The sequence below is a fragment of the Pelmatolapia mariae genome, linkage group LG22, assembly GCF_036321145.2.
Source record: "Pelmatolapia mariae isolate MD_Pm_ZW linkage group LG22, Pm_UMD_F_2, whole genome shotgun sequence".
NCBI lineage: Eukaryota > Metazoa > Chordata > Actinopteri > Cichliformes > Cichlidae > Pelmatolapia > Pelmatolapia mariae.
The window spans coordinates 35,607,047-35,631,793 of NC_086245.2; the positions used below are offsets into that span (position 1 = coordinate 35,607,047).

The following is a 24,747-nucleotide window of genomic DNA, read 5'->3' on the forward strand; positions in this document are numbered from 1 at the left end:
GGAGGGGCGGGGCCAGCCGGTTGGGGTGAGAGAAGGAAGACAGGATAAAGACATGCTGTGGAAGAGAGACAGAGATTAATAACAAGTATGATTCAGTGCAGAGAGGTCTATTAACACATAGTGAGTGAAGAAGAAACACCCAGTGCATCATGGGAATCCCCCAGCAGCCTACACCTATTGCAGCATAACTAAGGGAGGATTCAGGGTCACCTGGTCCAGCCCTAACTATATGCTTTAGCAAAAAGGAAAGTTTGAAGCCTAATCTTAAAAGTAGAGATAGTGTCTGTCTCCTGAATCCAAACTGGAAGCTGGTTCCACAGAAGAGGGGCCTGAAAACTGAAGGCTCTGCCTCCCATTCTACTTTTAAATACTCTAGGAACAACAAGTAAGCCTGCAGTGCGAGAGCGAAGTGCTCTAATAGGATGATATGGTACTACAAGGTCATTAAGATAAGATGGGGCCTGATTATTTAAGACCTTGTATGTGAGGAGCAGGATTTTGAATTCTGGATTTAACAGGAAGCCGATGAAGGGAAGTCAGTATAATCACAACTGACATCAGCTGGTGTGGTAATAATTACTCAGCTCTTGTGCACATGCTGCTATTCAGTGCTTCCCAGATCCTAATGTATTTGGCTACATTAGCTAATGGACAGTAACAATTATGTGCAAATGACTGTGGCTGAATGCTTAACAAAGCCATTCACTCCAGAAGCATCTTCCCTAATCTCGTTGCTTTGGTTGGCAGTGTGGAGACAGCTTGCAGAGACCAGTTGAGCAAATGACAACAAAACCTGATGTCTGGCACAAAAGTTCTAAATTATGATCTCATTTTTCACATCTACACCTTCTTGCAGCTCTGTAATTTTCTACTTTCCTGTACTTTTGCCACAGAGAGCAGGAGGTCCTGCCTGCTAGCTTTATGAGCTGTTAGAAACCTAGAGGCCATCTTGTAAACGACCAATTAAATAAGAGGAGATCATGAGGGACTGCATACCTGCCCTGAAGGAACTATAAAAGCTAAGGAGAGGGGAGGGATATGGAGCTATACATCAGGCTTTGCTGAGGATAATTTCAACTGGGGGATTTTGGGAGGGATGCGAAAGTCCAGATCCCAGTTCTATGTTTTTAATATACAAGGTCTCCTTCAGAGTGAAGAATGGGATTGTCAGTGATATGTGTAGAGAGGACAGTGTGCATAAATGAGATGACAGCAAAGATGTTACTTTTGCTTTGCCTTATATTTGTAACACGGGAATGGCAATGTTATATAATTTGGTGTCCAGCACAGGGCAAGGCAGTCAGTGATTGTTCTGCCAGACCGCACATATTGCTTGGTATGCATGTAGACACATGTGGCATACAGAACAGGCAGCACAGACAAAAAGAAAACCAGAGTAGTGTTGATTCAAATATGGAACACGGAGCGATGGCCCCTGCACATCTGCACATAAGGAGGGCCCAGGAGACTGTAATTCATCGTCTTCTTCCTCTATGACACGCACCCAGCTGTATGCAGTAACAGCAACCTTACTAAATCTAAGTGGAGTCGCAGGGTTGCCTTGTCCATTCAGTCCATTGATCAAAGGATGATGTGATGAGAGTGGAAGATGTGTGGGGGCTCGGTCACCCTCCTCATAAATACTGGGCACACTATGAAAGAGTCGACTGGGCACCAGAAGAAGGGGGCATCCCTGTATTCATTACAAGATGATACTGCATTCACCAGGAGAAGCACAACAAACAATTCTTCCTTCAATAATCTTTTTGTTAACTTGGATCTTATTGTCATAGGTTTGGTCACCATTTTTAGTCATGACAAAAACACTAACCAAATGATCAGACAGACTAGTTACTAAATTAGTAGCACTTTGCTTTCATACACAATCATTTAACACAATATCTTATAGTCCCAAGCAGCCATAGCTAAATGTTAATGTGGATTAACGTGGGTTATAAACCATTATTAAATGTTTGTGAACTGCTCTAAAAGGTAAATAACGAGACATCAAACTGATGTACTTTACCTTAATGAAGACACATGTAATTAAAATGTTATGTTTTGCATTTTATGGAGTAGCTAAAATAACAGAAAATTAGTCAACAGTCATCAGCTGCAGCTGCAGGATTTGGATCGGGCGTCGTCTCTTTGTTGCAGTTTTTTACCATTAAAGGTCCATTTTGAAGCTATCAGGGATGTGCTTAATGTAACACACTAGAACAGCAAACATGAAGTACAGGCTGACACTGCTGGTCTTCTGATGTTTGGTACAATGTTATCATGACTGATTCTGTAGGAAATCTATCTACACACACACACACACACACACACACACGAGAATAAGATCCAAGTTGTTTTAAATCAGAATAACCATTTGTTACTACTTACGCATATAAAACCAACAATGACATCACTTGCATAAGAATTGAGATGCAACATATTGCATATTGTACATCACTGCCATGCATTGCATTTGGAATAGGGAAAAAAAGTCCCATGTTTATACACTGGTTGCATTTCTCTTTATGGACTCCGGAGTCCGAGTAGTTTGGTTCTGAACTGACTGCACAGTGTAAACAGTCTCTCGTCCTGCTCTCTCTCCTTTTACTGGGCCGTGCATGCTGTGTTCCAGAAACAGGCAAACACATTTTGGCAACATACAAGTTGATTTATTGCAATGCTGCCAACCCAAACAGCAGAAGTAAACACTGTGATCCACTCAGCTGCATCAGTGTAGGGGATGTATACTGTTCATCTCCTTGAATGATAGAAAACATCTGCCACATCCAGCCAAGCAAACGCTGTGTATCAATACTCCACTGAAGCTTGGGAAAGAGCTCAACAAATCCTTCATAGAAATGCCGTACTCCAAATATTCCTGGGCTCGGTTATTCTCTGCCCTGCACAGAAGTGAAAACTAAAATCAAATCGAGATATCAATATTCCATTCTGGGTTTGCAGCCATCACTGGAAAGGCCCAGATCCAAAACTTGTATCCCCCTGAGAGCACTGGTGCTCCAACTGGTCCAGCAGTTTTTCCACAGAGTCTTCTTTGTTCTCCAGTTTCAGGTATCGTCTGCCGTTGCCCAGATCTAGCCGAGGCCAGCTTTGGTGAGTCTGCTCTGCAGAATCGGCAACCTGTCCAAGAACGTTTACACAAACCTGTGAGCTCGCCTCCATACGAGTGACTTCGAGCTGATTTGCCTGAATGTGCTCTCTCTCCATACACCTACCAGTTCGCTTTGTGTAAGGCTTAGTCCTGTAGCTCATACTGTGGCAGCGCCTTGGTTGAGCAGCTGGGACATCAACTTCATCCACCCCTAAGGTGGACATGGAGCCTGCAGATACCAGGCACACATTAGTCTTAACAAGTGGGCCAGTGTGTGAACTGCAGCTGGCTCTCTCTTCACATTTAGCACCCAGCTGTGCATTAAAGTCAGTCTGACTAGAATTGCATGAGCTGGAGAGGGAAGCTTTGGCGGAACACGGAGGCTTTGACTCCTGGTGGTGGAGGCCTTCCATTTGAAGAACAGCTTGCTGGTAGAAACCCTCCATGCTGTGCTCCTGGTCTACGGTGCTTCTGCTCTGGAGCAGGGGCTCAGAGGTGGCCAGCTGCTGCAGACAGAGAATGTTGAGATGGGCAGCTGGTAGACTGCTAACCCACTGGTAGTGTTTGGCCATCGAATTGGCTGCTGCTATTTCTTTAAGGTCAGCTGAAGGCACAGCCGCAGACACGGAGCAGATAACACTGCGCATCTGGGCCAGCAGCATCTGAGTCTCTCTGTCCCTGTTTTCATACAGGACAGTGTTGGCACATATGAGGATGAAGAGACCCACCCCCATGATGACTGGTCCCAACAGCTTCATCCTCTCACTGTGAATGAGACTGGCTGTGGACAGGAAGCCCTTGGGTCCCAGACTCCAGCCAGAAGTCTGTGATTCAGAGGCGCTTTCCCCATCTGCAGCTCCCAGGATGGACGACCTTGATATCTGATAGGGCCAGTATCCTGCCACAGCCAGAGCAGTGCCAACAACCACCACAACCACGCCAAGCACTAGGAACGCTCCAGGCATGGAGCGGATGCGAAGCTTGCCTCGGATCAACCTCTCCTTCTTCTTTCTACTTCGTAAGGTGAAGCGAGACTTTGGTTGACAGGCAGGTGAGCTTGGCCCAACTACTTGAGATTTCTTGGTCTTCATGGCACAGATTAGTCCAGAGCTCTTGGTCTGAGTCACAACCCGTCAGAGTGCTTTAGGAAGGAGGAAATGTAAAGAGTTAATGTCTCTGTTCATTCAAACACATGCAATGCCTGCAACTATGTTCACAGTACAGAGATGTCTGAACTTTTTCATGGTGGCTGAGGTGACAGTGAACACATTCATTGTGGCTGTCTGAGTGAAGCTCAGTCTGGATCTCCCTGGTAATACTGCTAAACTGCAGCAGACAGTGATACACACCACTAACCCACCTTTGTCACTCTCTCAGTCCTCGGGCTACAAAGGCTAATGCCAAAAATTAATGCTAATCTAAACCTTCATGTTATCACTGCACAAGAAAACCAGAGATGGCAGCCTGAGGACAGACACGTGGGCAAATGTTTGAAATGAATAATATTTGAAGAGGCCTTCAAAAATATTTTGTAATGGGAGTATTGTTCAGTTTTAGTATTCTAACTTATTCATATGTTTAGACCTGCCAGAGCTCACTGTAGTTACTCATTACTGGCCAACCGACAGAGTTAATCACCAAAACCTTCAAACGTCCACATCTGTGGAGAGCTTGTAAATTAAATGAGGTACAAACAAAAGTACAGAAGCACTCACATATATGCTGTTCTTCCTAAGTTCCTGTACAGTAATGAACAAAGAAAAGTGAAATGGAAAAGCCACCTCCAGTCGCAGTGACTGCAGCATGCACCAAAGAGCGTAAAATGTTCCCTTTGTCCTTCTGTGAATGCTTATGAAGAGTGCCAAATACACAAAGTAATAATGCACTCAGCTCTGAATCTTAAAGACATATAAGGGTGCCTGCTCTTAATAAAATATAAGAGTGGGTACATTAACCCATCATTAAGTACATTATTGCTACAGTTCTGAAACCACTGCACGTCTCGTGTTTGTACTGCAAATTCTTTTTACTTAAGCACTGACCTGCCTGTTCTCTGTTGATACATTTCAATTCAATTCAATTCAATTCAATTCAATTCAATTCAATTCAATTCAATTTTATTTATATAGCGCCAAATCACAACAAAAGTCGCCTCAAGGCGCTTTATATTGTACAGTAGATAGCACAATAATAAATACAGAGAAAAACCCAACAATCATATCATATGACCCCCTATGAGCAAGCACTTTGGCGACAGTGGGAAGGAAAAACTCCCTTTTAACAGGAAGAAACCTCCGGCAGAACCAGGCTCAGGGAGGGGCGGCCATCTGCTGCGACCGGTTGGGGTGAAAGAAGGAAAACAGGATGAAAGACATGCTGTGGAAGAGAGACAGAGATTAATAACAGATATGATTCGATGCAGAGAGGTCTATTAACACATAGTGAGTGAGAAGGTGACTGGAAAGGAAAAACTCAATGCATCATGGGAATCCCCGGCAGCCTACGTCTATTGCAGCATAACTAAGGGAGGATTCAGGGTCACCTGGTCCAGCCCTAACTATATGCTTTAGCAAAAAGGAAAGTTTTAAGCCTAACCTTGAAAGTAGAGATAGTGTCTGTCTCCTGAATCCAAACTGGAAGCTGGTTCCACAGAAGAGGGGCCTGAAAACTGAAGGCTCTCCCTCCCATTCTACTTTTAAATACTCTAGGAACAACAAGTAAGCCTGCAGAGCGAGAGCGAAGTGCTCTAATAGGGTGATATGGTACTACAAGGTCATTAAGATAAGATGGGGCCTGATTATTTAAGACCTTGTATGTGAGGAGCAGGATTTTGAATTCAATTCTGGATTTAACAGGAAGCCAATGAAGGGAAGCCAAAACAGGAGAAATATGCTCTCTCTTTCTAGTCCCTGTCAGTACTCTTGCTGCAGCATTTTGGATTAACTGAAGACTTTTCAGGGAGTTTTTAGGACATCCTGATAATAATGAGTTACAGTAGTCCAGCCTGGAAGTAATGAAGGCATGAACTAGTTTTTCAGCATCACTCTGAGACAGGATATTTCTAATTTTAGAGATGTTGCGCAAATGGAAGAAAGCAGTCTTACATATTTGTTTAATATGTGCCTTGAAGGACATGTCCTGGTCAAAAATGACTCCAAGGTTCCTCACAGCATTACTGGAGGCCAAGGTAATGCCATCCAGAGTAAGGATCTGCTTAGATACCATATTTCTAAGATTTTCAGGGCCGAGTACAATAACCTCAGTTTTATCTGAATTAAGAAGCAGGAAGTTAGCGGCCATCCAGGTCTTTATGTCTTTAAGACATTCCTGCAGTTTAACTAATTGGTGTGTGTTACCTGGCTTCATGGATAGATAGAGCTGCGTATCATCTGCATAGCAGTGAAAATTTATGCTATGTCTTCTAATGATGCTACCTAGGGGAAGCATGTATAATGTAAATAGAATTGGTCCTAGCACTGAACCCTGTGGAACTCCATAATTAACCTCAGCATGTGAAGAAGACTCTCCATTTACTTGAACAAATTGGAGTCTATTAGATAGATATGATACAAACCACTGCAGTGCAGTACCTGTAATACCTACAGCATGTTCTAATCGCTCTAATAGGATATTATGGTCGACAGTATCAAACGCTGCACTGAGGTCTAGCAGGACAAGCACAGAGATGAGTCCACTGTCAGAGGCCATAAGAAGATCATTTGTAACCTTCACTAAAGCTGTTTCTGTGCTGTGATGAGCTCTGAAACCTGACTGAAACTCTTCAAATAAGCCATTCCTCTGCAGATGATCTGTTAGCTGTTTGACAACTACTCTTTCAAGGATTTTTGATATGAAAGGAAGGTTGGAGATTGGCCTATAATTAGCTAAGACAGCTGGGTCTAGAGATTGCTTTTTAAGTAAGGGTTTAACTACAGCCACCTTGAAGGCCTGTGGTACATAGCCAATTATTAGAGATAGATTGATCATATTTAAGATTGAAGAATTAATTAATGGCAGGACTTCTTTGAGCAGTTTTGTAGGAATGGGGTCTAAAAGACACGTTGATGGTTTGGAGGAAGTAATTATTGAAGTTAACTCAGAAAGATCGATTGGAGAAAAAGAGTCTAACTTAACATTAATGGTACTAAAAGTAGCTGTAGACGATATTACATCTGTGGGATGATTATTGGTAATTTTTTCTCTAATGATAAAAATTTTATTTCTGAAGAAGTTCATGAAGTCATTACTAGTTAACGTTAAAGGGATTGTTGGCTCAGTAGAGCTCTGACTTTTTGTCAGCCTGGCTACAGTGCTGAAGAGAAACCTGGGGTTGTTCTTATTTTCTTCAATCAGTGACGAATAGTAAGATGTTCTGGCTTTGCGGAGGGCTTTCTTATAAAGCAGCAAACTATTTCTCCAGGCTAAATGATGATCCTCTAAATTTGTGACACGCCATTTCCTCTCCAGCTTACGAGTTATCTGCTTTAGGCTACGTGTTTGAGAATTATACCACGGAGTCAGGTACTTCTGATTTGAGACCTTAGTTTTCACTGGAGCTACAGTATCCAGAGTCGTACGTAGTGAGGAGGTAAAATTATTAACAAGATAATCGACCTCTGTTGGAGTAGCGTTCAGATAGCTGCTCTGCTCTATGTTGGTACAGGGCATTGAAGATGATAACAGTGGGTGGATTATATTCTTAAACTTAGTTACAGCACTATCAGAAAGACATCTAGTTTGATAAAGTCTACTCTCCACTGCTGTGTAATCAATTATTGTAAATGTAAATGTTATCAGGAAATGGGTTTTTCAACTTTCTTGACCTCTTAAACACGTTAAATATGTTTTATTGTGAATAAAATATGGGTTTATCACACAACATCCAGCTTTTTGTGGAAAGACTTGTATATAAAACATAAAATAGAGCGAACCAGCTTGTTGTTTACGTTTTACAGAAACAACATTAATGTCCGACATCAGTCTCAGTGTTCTCATTGAACTTGTTTTATCAGGCAGCTGATTTTATCATAAAAGCTCAGATGAGGCATCTACGATAGACTGACTACCGCCTGCTGGGAGAATGTGAGGAAAGGGTGGATATCAGCAGGACCAAAAACCTTTCTGTTCACGAAGAAGAGCCTGTGTATATTTTTAGTCAAGTAATAAAGAGTACATGCATTAAACACACATTTCTGTGCTTTGGATTTTGAGCACGGTTACTGTGCTCAATGATACTGTCATGTTCAAGTGAACTTCCCAGTGATATTAAATTCTTTAACAACTGTATTATATATTAGATATTATATCAACAATCCCTACAATAGCTTCCTACATGAAAAAGCGATGAATTCATTCATGCAAACAATCAGGAAAGTATTTTATCAGTACAGACGCCTTAATGTGAGATGTAAGCAGGCTGTCAGTGTTAAAGAATCTGACTATGGAAAAAAGTCATGTCACCATTTTATCCGAGGCCACAGACACGAGGAAGTCGTGAAGAAGTTAATCATGAGGACGACATTCAGAATGCAACACAAAAACATCCAGTGCCACGAGTTAGTGGCTGACGTCAGGCCGGGCCTTTGATTTCACGCAGGGTAAATATTACACACCCTTACTGGTAGATTTCTGTTTATAAAATCAAACATTAAAAGTTTGAACAGATCATTTTATCTTAATGATCAATTGATGACATCACAGCTATCCCCTGGTCACGTGATAACCAAATGTCGTTAAATCTCCATGTATTAAATAAATGTGCTGACCAGTACACACACACACACACACACACACATCTGTATTCCCCTCTGCCGTGGGATTAACGCTGCAGTAACAAAAATGAGAGGAGCAGCAGACTGCATTCAGCAGCCGTGGCACAAGTTTGTGTCGGTGAGGGTGTGATATGCTGCATGGTTGCACATGACGGTAAATGCACGCCTGATCCGGATGATGCGCTGAACGCCGATTACCCTGTGGTCATGTAATTACGCAGGAATGACACAGACAGGAGCGCAGCGTCTGCTGGAAAGGACTTTCTCTACAGTGTGGCTCTGGAAGCCCGCACTCAGTGTGTCATTGACCCAGTCATACTGTGCATCTGCAGTTTACAGCCAGCAGAGGAAGCTGGTCTGGATCAATTCAGTTCCCGAGAAGCCACAAGTTGTGATACATGACGAAAATGAACAAATGCGAAAGCGTTTGCTGGTGCACACGGGTGGAACCGTGTCTGTCAAATGCACCAGCTTGTTGAGCCCGTGGAGCCCAGACGGGGGGAAATGAAGCAGCTGCAAGAATGCTGTGGTGAAAATCAGCACAGCATTATCAACTGACTGGGATAAGGCGTCCCTCAACTACGGATAGCCATGGACTGTCGTGCCGTGCCGTGCCGGACTATCTGCACTGACACTGTACAGACATGGAATGTGTCTGATGACCGAGCTGCTGCATTCCTCTCCGACAACACAGCAGCTCACGGCACCGTTAACGACCCACAGAATGAAAGAGTTCATGTCACCCAGCTGCTCCGACTGCACCACCACAGACACACAATCTCACATTCACACACTCCGACACTTCTGTGAACTTGCCTGGATTTCGGAGTTCCTGTTGCAGCTCGGTGGCAGTTTGAAGACACCTAACGTCCGCATGACTCCGAATAAGGTTTAGGGCTGAATCGAGCCCAGCCCTAAACCCGTTCCCACATATCCGCCGCAGGACGGCAACTGTGAGGGACACCGCGCTGACTCCGTCAACTCCGCCGGACACAAGCCGAGCAGAGCCCAGCCCAGCCGCCTCCATGCACCAGCACCGCGGAGTGAGCAGGAAGCAGCCCTGCTGCACGCGCGCGCACGCATGCACGCGGATTTGAAAATAAAGGTGCGCACGGGTGCTTCGTGTGACAGCAGCAGCGTCCCTCAACAAGTAGCGGAGGTATGAGTCACAGGGAGCTGTTTGGGGTGCACCTATAACTCTGCACTAACACTCTCCACGGCTCCTCTCTGTGCGGTCCTGGACTCTTGGGCACGCTCACAGAGGTGCTGGATACTTCAAAGGTTACCATCAAAAAATGAGATGTTACAGGTTAAACACCTCAGCTAAGAGTTAAGAGCCCAACTTCACCAGGTGATGGATTAGATTTTTGGATCAAATGATCTAAAGATGAAAGCATAGTCCTGGGACTCTGTAATGCATTGATAAACCTTTGTAGTCTGAGTCCTGTGCTAGACAACACATTAGAAGAACATCAGAATGTGGAATAGCTTAAAACCATCAGCTCCACTGCTTGGTAATACTACATTTATGTGACAACACAGTGAAGAGTTATTAGTTAATGCATGAGGATAGATGGCTCTGAGTATACTTAAGGACTGTCAAAGCACGTTTGTGTGTTTCATGTCTATGCACATAATAAACTTATTGCTGTTAATTACATTTAAAATACATAATGATCCCTGACTGCCGAGGGACATCATAACTCGTGGGTCGGACCTCACAGGGGAATTTCCTTCAGCTGGCAGCCACAGCTCATTAGCTTCATCTTTGTTCTCTGCAGGTGGTGTCAGTCAGCTACACAGAGTTTCAGCATGTGCCTGTATCTGTACCATTCTTCCACGTCCTGGTGTCTTATTACACTGTTCTTCTCTTCACATGTGATCTGTTATTGTTCAACACATCTCAGTCTCAACAGAGTTGATATTTTTAGGTGTAGTACTTTTGAGGCCTTCCACATTATTCTTCTTCTCAAACTATTTGTCTGCGAGATTTTTGCAGACAAATCAGGTAAAGATCGTCTTAAACTGTTTATACAAGTACAGCCATTATTCACCTAATTATCTGTTTAAAAAACTTGGACTCTTTTTTTGACCAACATCTGAATTTTGAAACTCAAATCTTTAAGTTCAGCCAGTCTTGTTTCCTTCACTTCAGAAATATCAAAGCTTTGCTGTCACTGTGTGCAACATTCACACTTTAATTTTCTCCTTCCTATTTTTTGTAACTCGCCTTGACGTGGACCTCTCAGTCCTCTGTAGCTCGTCTCCAGCTAGTGCAGAGCGCAGCACCAAGGACACCTATTCACACATATCACACCTGTTCTTGCATCCCTTCACTGGCTTCCAGCAAAACCCAGAACCCACCTAAAAATCCTGTTATTAACATCTGAGGCTCTACATGGACAGACTTGTGTTTATACATCAAAGCTTCGAAGATCTTATCACCGCTACTCTGATTTTAAAGCCAGAGGTGATCGTGCTTTTGAGGTTGTGTCGCCCAAACTGTCTAACAGTTTGGCTTTCTGTTTATTGTTTCAAACAACTGCTGAAAGCTAACTTTCATGCGTTAGCCTTAATCTTTCCCCTTTATTTTGGGCCATACAACCGTTTGCATGTATGTTGAAATGAACGTTGATTATGTGCCTGGATGTCTACTTAAAAAATATCTATACAAATAAAGTTATTATTATTAATCTGTTGAGTGATTGACAAAAAAAATACTTTGATAATCATTTAGTGGACTATTGATAGGGTTTTTCACCATTCATTACAAATCAATCAATTGATCAATGAAGGAAATAATGAGCAGATTCATCCATAATTCAGCCATAAACTGTAGTAAATGTAGTTATAAAGTGCTTTGTCTAATCTAGCTGAACACTCTGCAGCAATCCACATTCACAGAGTGTTTTATTCTGTGCCTTTAAGCACCGTTCTCACTGTCACACTCTAGCTGAGGGATCGAGGCAGTGATACGTGGGGTCGACCGCCTGTTTCCTCTGGAACCTCCGCCCTTTGGCACCCCAGCTGGGGCCTCCCTGCTTCTCCTGCTGGGGTGGGAGCGCAAATGTTGCCGAGATGTCTGCCCCTGGGCTTCTGGGGTCATTGCTGCAGCTTCTCTCATTATCTCTCATTATCAAGTACACTGGTGACAAAGACACAGGCATTCTTACACTCACTCACACACACACACACACACACACACACACACACACACACACACACACACACACACCTTACAGGAAGACTTTTGATTTATGTATCTGTGCATGTGTTTCAGGTGCTGTATGTTGGTTTTGTTTTGGTCTCTTGCCTATCTTGCCTTCATCATACTATTGTAATATCTGAAGTAACACAAAAAGAATACAGAGACAGATAAAAAAAAATTGCACCACTATGCATCCAGATCACAATTCTGACTGCAAAGCTGCCAGACAGGACAGGGTTTTTAAAAAGAAGAAGAAGAAAGGAGACACTGATATGCAGGCTGGAGGATCAAATCTTTGGTAGACAACTAGCTTTGCCTCTGAGCCACATCTGACAGCTTCAGCTTCTCATTATTACTCCCTGAATGATCTTTAGTCAGAGCTTGCGTCAATAAATAAAGGATAATGCGCCCTGCCACAGAACAAAGGTGGTTTAGGAATGGTTGGAGGAGCACGACGATGCATTTTAAGGGTTGATGTGGCCTCCAGACCTCCCAGATATCAATTCAATCAAGCATGTGTGGGATGTGTTGGACAACCAGGCTGTTCTTCACAGCTTACAGGATGTAAAGAGCTTGCTGTTGCTAACATCTTGGTGCAGACACTCTGGCACACCTTATTATCAGGGCATGGACTTCAGTGGTGTCCGTTCCTGATTGGTCAGGGCTATTTTGGCAGCAACACAATATTTGGCAGGTGGTCATAACATTATTCCCGATTGGTGTACATGTTCATCATTATACTTACATTTATATTTTTTTAGTACTTTAAGTCAAACGTTTACTTATATAATGTGAATACTTGCTTCACGATGGCCTAAAGAGATTTTTGTTGCGAGTCCAAAAAATCACGTGTGCTGACTGTGATGTTGTTTTTACATGTTTGCAGTACAGAGCACTGTGAGGAGGTCATACATCCACTGGTATCTGTGAGCTTTGTCTGTGTTCTAAAAATACAATAAAACTAATAGTACCTCCTTGGTCTTTGAGAGACATCAGAATCAGTAATTATTTTTTATTGTTTTTTTCTCCTGCCTGTTATTTTATTCATCCACAGGCAGAAAATGCTCTTGTACCTTTTACTGTAAGTCACAGTAATGTTGTGCTGACTCTTTAGGACTCGTGCAGAATAAAGACACGTTTGGTTTTTTTAAATATTATATGTGTCACTTTTGCCAGTCTTGCGATCTTTTTGTTTTTACATCTTCCATAATGATTGGCACTTTTTATATCTTCCTCTGTATTTTGTTTTATACAGTTTTATATAAAGTACAGTGGTACTGCATATAGTGTGAGAAAATATAAATAAAATTCATAATGAAATTAAATTTATTAAAGCTCTGAACATTTCAATATATGTGACCAACGACTTGTAGGAGAGATGATTCCATCTAGTGGACAGGAAGTGACATTACACCGTGCTAATCCAGTTCATGATCAACACGTTTGAACAGTCCAACACATAAACCAGCAGTGGTGAGTGTTACTACCTTTCCTTTTTCTGTTTTTTTATTTTTCGTATGCAGGAGGCACAAAGAAGAATAAATCGCTTTTTTAAATGGTTGGAGGCAAATATCGGCAGGTACCAATAAAAAACTTTATTAATATGCCAAATTACAGTTATTTACTGCATTTATCTGCAGACAAATGAGTTTCAAGTGGTTTCATGTTACGCTTGATTAATGTCAGAATTCTCAGAGAAGTCCAGTGTGCCAGCTAAAAACAGGGGTTTAGTATTTATTTATTTAAATGCGTTTTGGAGCTTTCTTGATTCTGTTCATCAGGATGTTTTGAGTGGGAGAAACGTTTCGTCACTCATCCAAGTGACTTCTTCAGTCTCAGCTGACTGCAGGATTCCAACCTTTAAACAGGACATTTGCATAATGACTGAAACCAGCCCAGTGAAGGAACAATGGGCTGGGAGGTCATGGCCATTGAACAACAACCACTGATCAAAACCCATTGATCAATGGCCATGAGTCCCATTCACAGAGAGTTGGGGAATGGCTGCAATCACAGCATTGTAAGATGGTGACAGATGTACTCTTAGGCCCCCTCCTCGATTCAGAGATGGTCTTTCCCTTTTCACGTAAATGGCCCCCTTGACTCTGCCCTCAAACCAGCGTTCCTCCCTGTCCAGGATGTGTACATCCTCATCATTGAAAGAGTGTCCACTGGCCTGTAGGTGTAAATAGACTGCAGAGTCCTGGCCTGACGAGGTAGCTCTTCTGTGTTGTGTCATCCTCTTACCCAGAGGTTGTTTGGTTTCCCCGATGTATAAATCCTGGCAATCCTCCTGGCACTTAACAGCGTACACTATGTTACTCTGTTTGTGTCGGGGGACCCAATCCTTGGGGTGGACCAGTTTTTGGCACAGCGTGTTTTGGGGTTTAAAAGCCACAGAGACCCGGTGTTTAGAAAAAATGTGTCTCAACTGCTCCGATACTCCTGACACATATGGGATCACTACAGGTTTTCGCTTGGGCAGCGGTTGTCCTTCTCTCCAGGATCAGCTGGAGCTTTCTTTAGGTGTCTTTCCAGCTTTGACAAAAGTCCAGCTGGGATAACCACATTTACTCAGGGCCTTCTTGATGTTCTTCTGCCTCCCTGGCTGCTGTGTCAGTGGGGATGGTGTTCGCTCTGTGTTGTAGCGTCCTGATGACACCCAGTTTGTGCTCCAGTGGATGATGAGAGTCAAACCTTAAATACTGATCCGTATGTGTAGGTTTACGGTACACGTCAGCTTTTAGATGTCCCCCATTACTGATGGAAATCTCACAGTCTAAGGAGGCTAACCTGCCACTTTCATATCCTCCCTGGTGAATTTGATGTGTCGGTCCACCGAGTTGATGTGATCCGTGAAATGTAGTACATCCTGAGATTTGATTTTCACCCAGGTGTCATCCACATATCTGAACCAATGGCTTGGTGGTGTTCCAGGGTAGGATAGCAAAGCCCTCTTTTCCACTTCTTCCATGTACAAATTGGCCACGATGGGTGAAACTGGGGAGCCCATGGCACACCCATGTTTCTGCCTGTAGAACTGACCCTTGTATGTGAAGTAGGTGGAATGAAGACACATTTCAAACACACTTGGTGGATGCTGAGAGTGGTCCTGTTGCTGAGGTTGGGGTCATCCTGTAATCTCTTACAAACTACCTCCAACGCTTCCGTGACTGGGATGCAAGTGAAGAGAGATGTAACGTCGTACGAGACCATGGTTTCATCTGCCTCCATGATGACATCTCTCACCTTCTCAACAAAATCCAGGGTGTTCTGGATGTGGTGTTGAGACCTTTTTATTAGATTGGGGAAACCTGCAGTCAGCTGAGACTGAAGAAGTCCCTTGGATGAGTGACGAAACATTTCTCCCACTGAAAACGCTGCGTCCAGAGGAACAGAATCAACTTTTGGAGCCTTCTAAAATATTTGTTTCCTCGTTCGATGGTCTAATAAATCTGACCTAAACAGGGAAAAGGCTCTCAGGGCACACATACCGATGGGAAAGAGGCTTCATGTTTATTAAGAGTGGAGAAATGATATTAGAGCTGTCACAGTTTCTCACAGCATCATCCACCAACTCAAGAGTTTACTCAACTTTTCTATTCTGCTGGAATCCTGTTGACTCCTGCACTAAACGACATTTAACCTGCTCCTTCACCTCTGGCCTGACAGAAATATCAATCACACCAACACAGCCCTGACTCTACAAAGTCTGAAACAAACAATCCAATCACAGTCAGGTATGAAAGTGACTCATAAGGCAGGTTGTGTACCAATGGTCGTGTTTAATTTTAAACAGGATTATACACAAATAAAAACCATTAGCTTATTTTTATTATCTTAAAAAAAAAAAAAAAAAAAAAAAAAGGAAAGAAACCCACACACACATACACACAATCCGTATGGACTGGGAGAAAACAGTGGAAAGGTAAACTCCACAGAGGACGTGATGTCCCGGTTCAGCAGTAGATGGGCTCTGGCAGACTGGACGTCACATAGTCCTGCTGTAACTCTGTGGACTGCCAGTGACACTCTATCAGTGCATCGTACAGTTCCTCACTGTGCTCCATGAACTTCCTGTTGGCCTCCAACACATCCACCTCCACACTTGGATCTGCGAAACACAAACATCCACTTAGAAGGTATATGCGCTGCAATTACACACAAGCCTCTTTATTAGGTACACCTCCACCACTCAAGAATGCAAATATTTGTTTTGCCAAATCACAAGGCAGCAGGATGACCTGTTGAAGACCACAACACCACGTTTCTTCCACTGTAAACGTCCAGATCAACAGAACCAACCTTTTGAAATTGCATTACCCAGATGATCGAGCATGCATCGAGAAATTTGAACCCACTTTGGCCACGACTGCTTGAAGCTAGTACGAGCACGTGCGAGTAAGTACGAGTAAATGTGGTTATCCCAGCAGGGAAGGCGCCTACAGAACGCCCCAAACCCGTAGTGATCCCTTATGTATCAGGAGTTAGGGCTGTTCGATATAACGATATATATCGGATGACGATATAAAAACATCTATCGTTTCATTTTACGCTATCGTTTGTTTCGTGGTGTCGCAAAATAAACTGTTTACGGCAATATTTTTTCATGGTTTTGATGGTCACTGTAGCAGCTATATTAATGTCTTACAGTTCTCTCTTTCTCTTATATTTAATATAACCACACTACAGACGGACAAGCGCCTGTTTTTATGCGTTGTCATTAGCAACAATGACGGTAAAACCATCACGTGTCCACTTGTTTATTTTCCACATAAACCTTTCACAATAAAGCTCAAGATCCTGTTGAGAATTTTCAAAAAAAACTGAATCACGTGAAAGAGTATGCAGAGTTTTTACGGATGAGAAGCAAAAAAGAGCCGTCAGGTGTTAAAAAATAAACCTTAGACTCAAACATTAGAACAGGCTTTTCCCCGCAGCACGCCGTGTAATAAATACTTAAAAAGAAAACGGCGGCTGTTACAACTTAAGTCTAAAAATGTATCGTTTCATGCATCGGTTAAAACACTCGACTCCAGGTACACGACGCCCAGCTGGAAACACTTCACGCAAGTCGAGCTGCCCGAGATTCACAGAATTTACAGAAAATGTTACATTTTTGTGATTTATATCGTTATCGGGACGACAGATGTCTTATATCGGGATATGAGATTTTGGTCATATCACACAGCCCTATCAGGAATATCGGAACATTTTCTCTAAACACCGAGTCTCTGTGGCTTTTAAACCCCAAAACACGCTGCGCCAAAAACTGGTCAACCCCAAGGATCGGGTGCCCCGACACAAACAGAGTAACATAGTGTAGCGCCAGGATTTATATATCGGGGAAACCAAACAACCTCTGGCTACAACAATGAAGAACTAACTTGTCAGCGGGGCTGAGCGACATGAAGGAAATCTAATATCACAATATTTTCTTTATATCACGATACATATCACCATATGTTTAAATAACCTCCAAATGTTATTTTCAACCATATAAACCTAAAATTTCACTGCTATACTCAGTCAAATCGACCATTCAATGGGTTTTTTCTACTCTGAATACAAAAAAAAAAAAAAAAAAAAAATCTGAATGTTTTATTTTAGCCATTCTTTAACCATCAACTGCACACAGAGGATCCTGCCACAGTACGTCTGTGGTCAACACCTTTAACAAAAGATTTTAAAGGTTTCTTTGGTGTGTGGGGAGACGTTCACATGCAAAGTTTAAAACTGTCTTCATTTTGACTTTTCAGCTGGTGGAATAATTTCGTGTTGCTGCTTCCTTTTGCAGCAATAGTTTTACAGCATGTTTGCGAATTGTCACATTTTATTCGACATCCTCTTTGTAAAAGCCAAACAGAGAAACTCCCGCTGTCGCCATACTATTCCCTGTCTGGTAGGATGTAAACATGCATGCTCAGTGCAGTGTGCCGGGTGGAAAATCTTCCAGTTGGGGGGGGGGGAATTAACGATGCATTAGCAGCATGTAGGAGAAAAATTACATGCAGACAGCTTAATATTGCCATGGCAACTTATACTCGATGGTTAGGATAAAGCCATTTTAACCATTGTACATGGAGAAACTCGCGATACAACCAAAATGTTCGATATCGCCCAGCCCTACTCATCAGGCCAGGACTCTGCAGTCTATTTACACCTACAGGCCAGTGGACACTCTTTCAATGATGAGGATGTACACATCCTGGACAGGGAGGAACGCTGGTTTGAGCGCAGAGTCAAGGAGGCCATTTACGTGAAAAGGGAAAGACCATCTCTGAATGGAGGAGGGGGCCTAAGGGTGCATCTGTCACCATCTTACAATGCTGTGATTGCAGCCATTCCCCAACTCTCTGTGAATGGGACTCATGGACATTGATCAGTGGTCATGACCTCACAGCCCATTGTTCATTCAGTGGTGCTAGTTTCAGTTATTGTACAAATGTGATGTTTATAAAGTTGGAATCCTGCAGTCAGCTGAGACTGAAGAAGTCACTTGATGATGATGAAATGTTTCTCCCACTGAAAACGCTGCAGCCAGATGAACAGGATCAACCTTTTTGGGAACTACTGCTCATCTTTTTCTTATTTTTTAAGTCTGCCATGTGAAAATAATGACAAGCAACAACAAGTAGCTGCCACCCAGGCTAAATGCTAACCTTCCAGTCCTTCGTCCTCCTGAACGGTTTCACTCTCCTAAAACAAACAAAAAAGAAAGAAAGAAGTTAGAATGATTCCCATCTGTTTAACAATAACTGATATCTGCAACTCTGGTTTAACAGAGACAGCAGTTACCTGTGCAGTAGAATACTGTGAGTAATCATACTGCGGATAGTTGTAGCCATACATTCCTCCAGTCTGGTCATAGCCCCAGGAAGAATAATAGCCAGGATAGGTCTGCTGCTGGTACTGGGTGTACTGGTCATAGTTTTGTCTGTATCCAGAGGTGGACTGCCATGATTTGTGCTCCGACTGCTGCTGCTTGTTCTTTAAGCTTAGCGAGGAAAGCACAGAAACACTCGTGAACTGAGCCAGTCCTTGGGGCTGTACTACGGGCACAAACACAGCAGTGTGCTGACAAAGGGAGATAAGACTCTGAGAAGAACTTACTTGTTAGCAGCCAGGCTCAATCGCAGAGCCTTGCCACCCAGCCCCACAGCACCCTGACACTCCTCTAACGCCCGCTTCTGCAGCCGCTCATCAGGGAACTGAACGAAGCCACAGCCCCTGCAGAGAAACACGGCGATGTTAAACTCACGAGGGAGCAACTCGTCTTAGGACCACCAGAAGACCTTTCTTACGTTTACACCACATTTTAAAACAGAGGGTAAGAAAATGCTCTAGATTCAGTTTAGTTTGGATACTCCGGGATCATGTTTGAGTCTGGATAGGCACAGATAAAGACCAACATTTAATTATACATTAGTGGTGCTGTTGATTTTGGCTGCCAGTTAAATTCACAGGCAGTATGGTCAGTGTGGAAAAGGGCTTTTTATACACAGTTACACAAAATACTGCAGAAAAATCAGGTTAGACAGACTGAAGTTAGCAGTACACGTAGCAGAACATATAATCGCAGCTATGGAGATGAGCAGTGTCTGTAACATGGGTTCATATACTGTCTGTCAAATTCATCGCTTCAAAGTTCATCAACAGTCAATAATTGTCCCTTTTACGATAATTAATATGTGTGTAGGTCCCCGTCAGTGAATCACTGCCTTACTGTGGTGAAGGGGTCTGATTGTTTGTTTGCTGTAAGGGGCTTTTTGCCCCCTGGAAGGGTTTCCTGTGGCAGACTGGTCCTGGGTGAAGGACCAGAGAAAGAGCGATTCAGAAGACCCCTATGACTACAACATCAAGGGAACAGTCCACCCTGCCCGGGATACCGGGGACCATGAGAGGCAGTGGGCTGCAGTGGGTATCCTGGTATCCACTTGCCTTGGGGTTTTTCCTCAGTGGACGAGAGGGTTTGCTCCCTGAACGTGGGGACTTCAACGCTCATGTGGGCACTGACAGTGAGACCTGGAGGCGCGATTGGGAGGAATGGCCTTGCTGACCTGAACTCAAGCAGCGTTGTTACCGGAGTTTTGTTTGTCAGTTTGTCCATAACAAACGCCATGTTTGAACATAAGGGTGTCTGTAAGTGATCGTAGTACCAGGTTACCCGAGGACGCAGGCTGATGATTGATTGTGTAATCGTATCATTAGATTCACGGCCGTATGTTCTGGACACTCGGTGAAGAGGAGGGCTGAGTTGTCAGCTAATCACCACCTGGTGGTGAGTTGGACCAGGTGGCGGGAGAGGACAGACCTGGCACACCAACACGTATAGTGAGGGTGAAAATATGACTGGTTGATTTGAGTCCAGCAATGCCATTCTGTAGATCCAAATGTGTTCTGACATGTTAATACTTACTTGGAGTTGCCCATGCTGTCCAGAACCACTTTCCCACCACGACAGGAAGGGTAACGATTGTAAAAAAACTCATAAAGCATCCCATCATCCACATCTGGAGTGAGATCGCCGACAAACAGAGAATACATCTGCCTACAACAAGAAGAGAAAGTCAGAGCAGCGCTCCGTGATGGTTTTGTCATTAAGACAGTTCCTGTCATCTTGGATAATTCTGCTTGTCCACCTGGACTCACCCGCTTTCCTGTTTTCCAAAGGTCGCTCGGTTTAACTTGAATCTTGTGGGCTATGAGAAAATAAAGTCCAATCAATCAATAAATGAATAAAATCTCTGAAATGATAAATGATGAGAAAAACAAAACAAAAGATAAGGCTGCTGTTAGCAACAGCTGTTCTCCATACCGGGTTGGCTCCCGGTAAAGGTTTCCCATTGATTTTGCGAAGACACCTCTCGGCTGTGGCCTCATCTGTCATCTCCACAAAACAGTAACCCAGAGCACCCCTGGGGGACGACACACTATTTAACGTCATTATAGAATAACTGCAAATAAGAAGACTGCATGTGAATTCAGCTCTTACCCTGTCATCTTGTTGCGGATGATCCTGACATTAACCACCTGCTCGCCCATGGTGGAAAAAGCTCTGGTGATGAACTTCTCATCCATGTAGGTCTCCAGCTGCAGAGCAGCAAACACAGTTAGCTATGTGATCACTGTAGTGATTACTATTAGGAACGAGTCGCGTTTCAGCTAAATGTTTCTAACATAAATCTCCTTTGGTCCACAGAACTGTACAGTACAGCCCGACTGGAAAGATAGAAATAAAAATGTGAAATCCCCCTTTTTCTAATGAATCTGTCACAAATCTGGGCTCAAAGTAATGCTGGTGTAGTTAAAGTGCGACTTATCACCAGTCACTTTATTCAGCAAACCCGTTCAACTGCTCATTAACTCAAATATCTACTCAGGCCATCACATCACAGCTGTGTCACTCCGATCAAACTGAGGGTACAGTTTGCACAGGCTCACCTAAACTGGACAATTGGAAATATGCTGCCTGGTCGGACAAGTCTCGATTTCTGCTGCAACATTTGGGGGACAGGGTCCCAATTTGGCATAAATAGCATGAAAGCTGGGATGGATCCTGCCACAGAGTTTAAACGCCACGATCTGCATTTCATGGAAGACTGGGAACTGAAAACTGCCCGTCACCAGACCAGCTACTTTCCTCAAGACCACACCGGAGAGCATATAGCTGAAGCCCTGCAGGATGTCCTCAAAACCCGGAAGCTCAACCCAACGGGACTGGTTGCTATAACAACTGACAACGGGGCTAATATTGTCAAGGCGGTTCAACTGAACAAGTGGCCGAGGAGCCAGTGTTTTGGTCACAGGCTTCATCTGGCCATTGGTGAGTGCAATACTGAATCTGTTGATTTGAAAAAGAAAAGAAATGCTAATAAATGAAAAGTTTATAGTCACTTGCAGAGCTAAACATGCCTATGGACCACAAGACAAATATTTTTATAAGTCATAGCCAGCATATACATCTATCACTTAAAAATTTAAAGTTAGTTGAATAAATAAATAAACTATCCCTATTAAACCTTAATATATCCCTATTAAGAGCACTTTCTAAAGTTCTCTCTGTCCACATGAAAACCAGACCTCTAGTCCCTACTTGGCAGGACATAGAGGTTCAGAAAGCTCTCAAACCCTTCAGGACTTCACTGATGCACTTTCAGGAGAAAAGTATGTGACCCTGACGTATGTCAGACCTGTGCTACACCTGTTTAACACTAGTCTCCTGGCACCTGGAGAGGAGGATAGTGAGCTGTGTAAATCCAGCAAGTCCCGCATTGTGGATTACCTCAACAATAAATATGCAGATCCATTCACCAGTGACCTGCTGGGCATGGCTTCTTTTGTGGATCCACGGTTCAGGGCAAAATACATCCCAAGTGAGAAAATTGATACACTAAAACAAACTCATCTTGGAGGCAGAGTCTCTGCTCAGCTATCAGGGCACGTGTTTGTCTGAGCTGCCTGAGCTGTCTGCAGACCGTGAAGAAGCAACAGTGGGGGACACAGCTAAAAAACAGAGATCACTGGCAAGCTTCTCCCAGCACAGCACAGCCACCAACACTGGTTTCACAAAGAGGGAGGCAATCGAGAATGAATTTTCTAGCTACCTGTTGTCAGTTTGTGTAGAGAGTGATGCTGACCCTCTCAAATGGTGGAAGGAACATGAAGTTGCCTATCCAGCACTGAGCCGCCTGGCCAAGAAATACCTTTGTGTGCCAGCTACCAGCTCCCCTTCTGAAAGGACTTTTAGTTGCAGTGGAAACATTGTAACCTGCCACAGGGCATCCTTGAAGCCTGATACTGTTGACAGATTAGTTTTCCTGGCAGAAAATCTGTAAGCTGTACAGTAGTTGGCTTTGCCAATTGTTTGTGTTCTTTCTATATTTTTATTGGCATTGGAGATTTGCACAAAGACCCACTGACCAAAGAATGAAATTTTGTTAATTTCGTTCAATCTGTTTACATGTTTTGTTTTTTGCACAAAGTACCAGATGATTGTTCAGGAATACACACAAGGAAGCACTTTAGAAAACTTTACTTCAGTAAGCCACTTTTAAAGGGCAAGCTGCCTTTGTTATTTTTGCTCTGCATCTTTTTAGTTTACATTTAGTTTACAATTGTGAGCTTTTTGTTATGCATGAAAATATTTTTTTCATATTTCATTCATGGAGCATTATTATTTAATAAATGCTGACAATTTATTTTTGACTAATTTTTCATGTACATCTACAGTTGTGTGTTAATAAAAGTGCCTGCGTGACATCTGGGACAAGTAGCTTTGACTAACAACTCTCTTTTTGTTCTTACTTTATGGGATTAAAAATAATAATCAAGATATATATTGTATATCACCATCCAGCTAAAAAATATCGAGATATGAACTTTGGTCCATATCGCCCAGTCCTATTGGTGCTGTATAAATAAAACTGAATTGAAATTGCTTGTATTAATAAATAGACTGTAGTCAGCAGGATCTGTGACAGTGTTAAATACAAAATAAAGAAAGTTCCTGTTTTGTACCACAGTATCATTACCAACCTAGTCCACTCTGGCCACTTTATAGAGCTGTTATAGTTGTTGCTGCCCTCTTGGCCAGATCAAGCTCGGGAAAAACCCAAAAAACATTTTTATTGTCATTGAGACTCTTTAGCTGCATTAAGGATAGAAAGTAACTTGAGATCACTCATGAGAGATTTGTCTGACATATTACCAGCAAGATATTTACAACAAAGACTGGAAATCGCTTTTTAGTACAACACTGGTATTAGCCAGCGAGCTGCAGGAGTTTGTTGCAGTAGATGTGGTCTGATAAGGAAAAGTCAATGTTATGAGTAAAGACCGGTTAAAACAGTGTCGTGGGTTTATTCACAGCTATGCTGTGGAACGCGGATGTATGCTAAATGTATGCTAACGAGAAAGCGTGTTTTGGTCTGTCCACGGTTGTTGTTGCCCCTGACTGCCACATTAAACACAAAGTAACCGTCTTACAGGAACTCCGTACAAAGGTTTGTGCGACAACGCAACATTACATGAAGTCAAGTTACATTCATTTGGGGTGTGCGGCTCGTTTACAGCTAGCTAACACTCACGGTCAGACCAAACAAGTTACCGCGACAACAAGCTGGAAGTAACTCACGTTTCCCATCCATAGCGTACTCATGGCGCTGCCGCGGCGAAGATCCAACCACGAATACAGTTTACGGTCCAACTGCTAAACTACACCGAAGCTTCCTGTACGCTTTAGCCTAACGCGGACCACGCGCCACCACTAGGTCCTACGTCACTCAAAAGGGCTTTGGACCGTGATGTCACGGGAGGGGGCGTGACCACCGAAGCGCCATTGCCTGTGTCCGAATTCAGGGGAAGGATGCTCATAAGGACACTACCTACCTACGTCACAAGGTAGTGTCCTTAGACGGACGGGTAGTCAGGAAGTGAGCGGCTTGGACAGCCCCCTTTTTTCTCCATTGAAACTTTATTGAACAAACAACATAACAGATGGGCTGTGGACAGCCTCCTAGCCTTCAACTCCGCCCTTACTTGCGTGTTTTTCCCGATCGCTAGAGCCACAGCGCGAAAACTTTAAAATGGACCCAGAAATGTCGCTCCGTTGTGTGGACAATTTTATTTCTCGAGGAGCTAGAAAAACCTTATCGTCG

At 43.2% G+C, this 24,747-nt stretch overlaps 2 protein-coding genes across 3 annotated transcripts; both read right to left on the minus strand.

Moving 5' to 3' along the window:
- Window positions 1–1,240: 1,240 nt before the first annotated feature.
- tmem200b (transmembrane protein 200B) lies at window positions 1,241–9,905 on the minus strand. The gene is made up of 2 exons (XM_065469987.1): window positions 9,697–9,905; window positions 1,241–4,250 (listed from the first exon to the last, which is right to left on the minus strand). The coding sequence occupies exon 2, from the start codon at window positions 4,198–4,200 to the stop codon at window positions 2,965–2,967; it is 1,236 nt and encodes a 411-aa protein (XP_065326059.1). The 5' UTR covers window positions 4,201–4,250; window positions 9,697–9,905; the 3' UTR covers window positions 1,241–2,964.
- A 5,984-nt stretch (window positions 9,906–15,889) lies between these two features.
- On the minus strand, window positions 15,890–24,382 carry LOC135932503 (tRNA selenocysteine 1-associated protein 1-like). 2 transcript variants are annotated; one of them, XM_065469996.1, is made up of 9 exons: window positions 24,225–24,382; window positions 21,084–21,181; window positions 20,907–21,006; window positions 20,741–20,790; window positions 20,508–20,639; window positions 19,202–19,318; window positions 18,887–19,085; window positions 18,751–18,787; window positions 15,890–16,202 (listed from the first exon to the last, which is right to left on the minus strand). In XM_065469996.1, exons 1-9 carry the CDS (start codon window positions 24,246–24,248, stop codon window positions 16,048–16,050), a joined length of 912 nt encoding a protein of 303 aa, XP_065326068.1. In that variant the 5' UTR covers window positions 24,249–24,382; the 3' UTR covers window positions 15,890–16,047. The 2 variants fall into 2 exon arrangements, with proteins under 2 accessions (XP_065326068.1, XP_065326066.1); XM_065469994.1 differs by having other exon boundaries at window positions 20,907–21,021.
- Window positions 24,383–24,747: the final 365 nt, after the last annotated feature.

What these genes read in the sequence shown, in the direction of transcription:
- tmem200b (XM_065469987.1), bottom strand. Translation starts at nt 4,200, where the DNA reads ATGAAGACCAAGAAATCTCAAGTAGTTGGGCCAAGCTCACCTGCCTGT.
- LOC135932503 (XM_065469994.1), bottom strand. Translation starts at nt 24,248, where the DNA reads ATGAGTACGCTATGGATGGGAAAC. An exon ending in CTTTACCGGGAGCCAACCCG is followed by an intron (nt 20,791 to 20,906) that starts GTATGGAGAACA and finishes ATTTTCTCATAG; the next exon opens with CCCACAAGATTCAAGTTAAA. An exon ending in CACAGTATTCTACTGCACAG is followed by an intron (nt 18,788 to 18,886) that starts GTAACTGCTGTC and finishes TGTTTGTTTTAG; the next exon opens with GAGAGTGAAACCGTTCAGGA.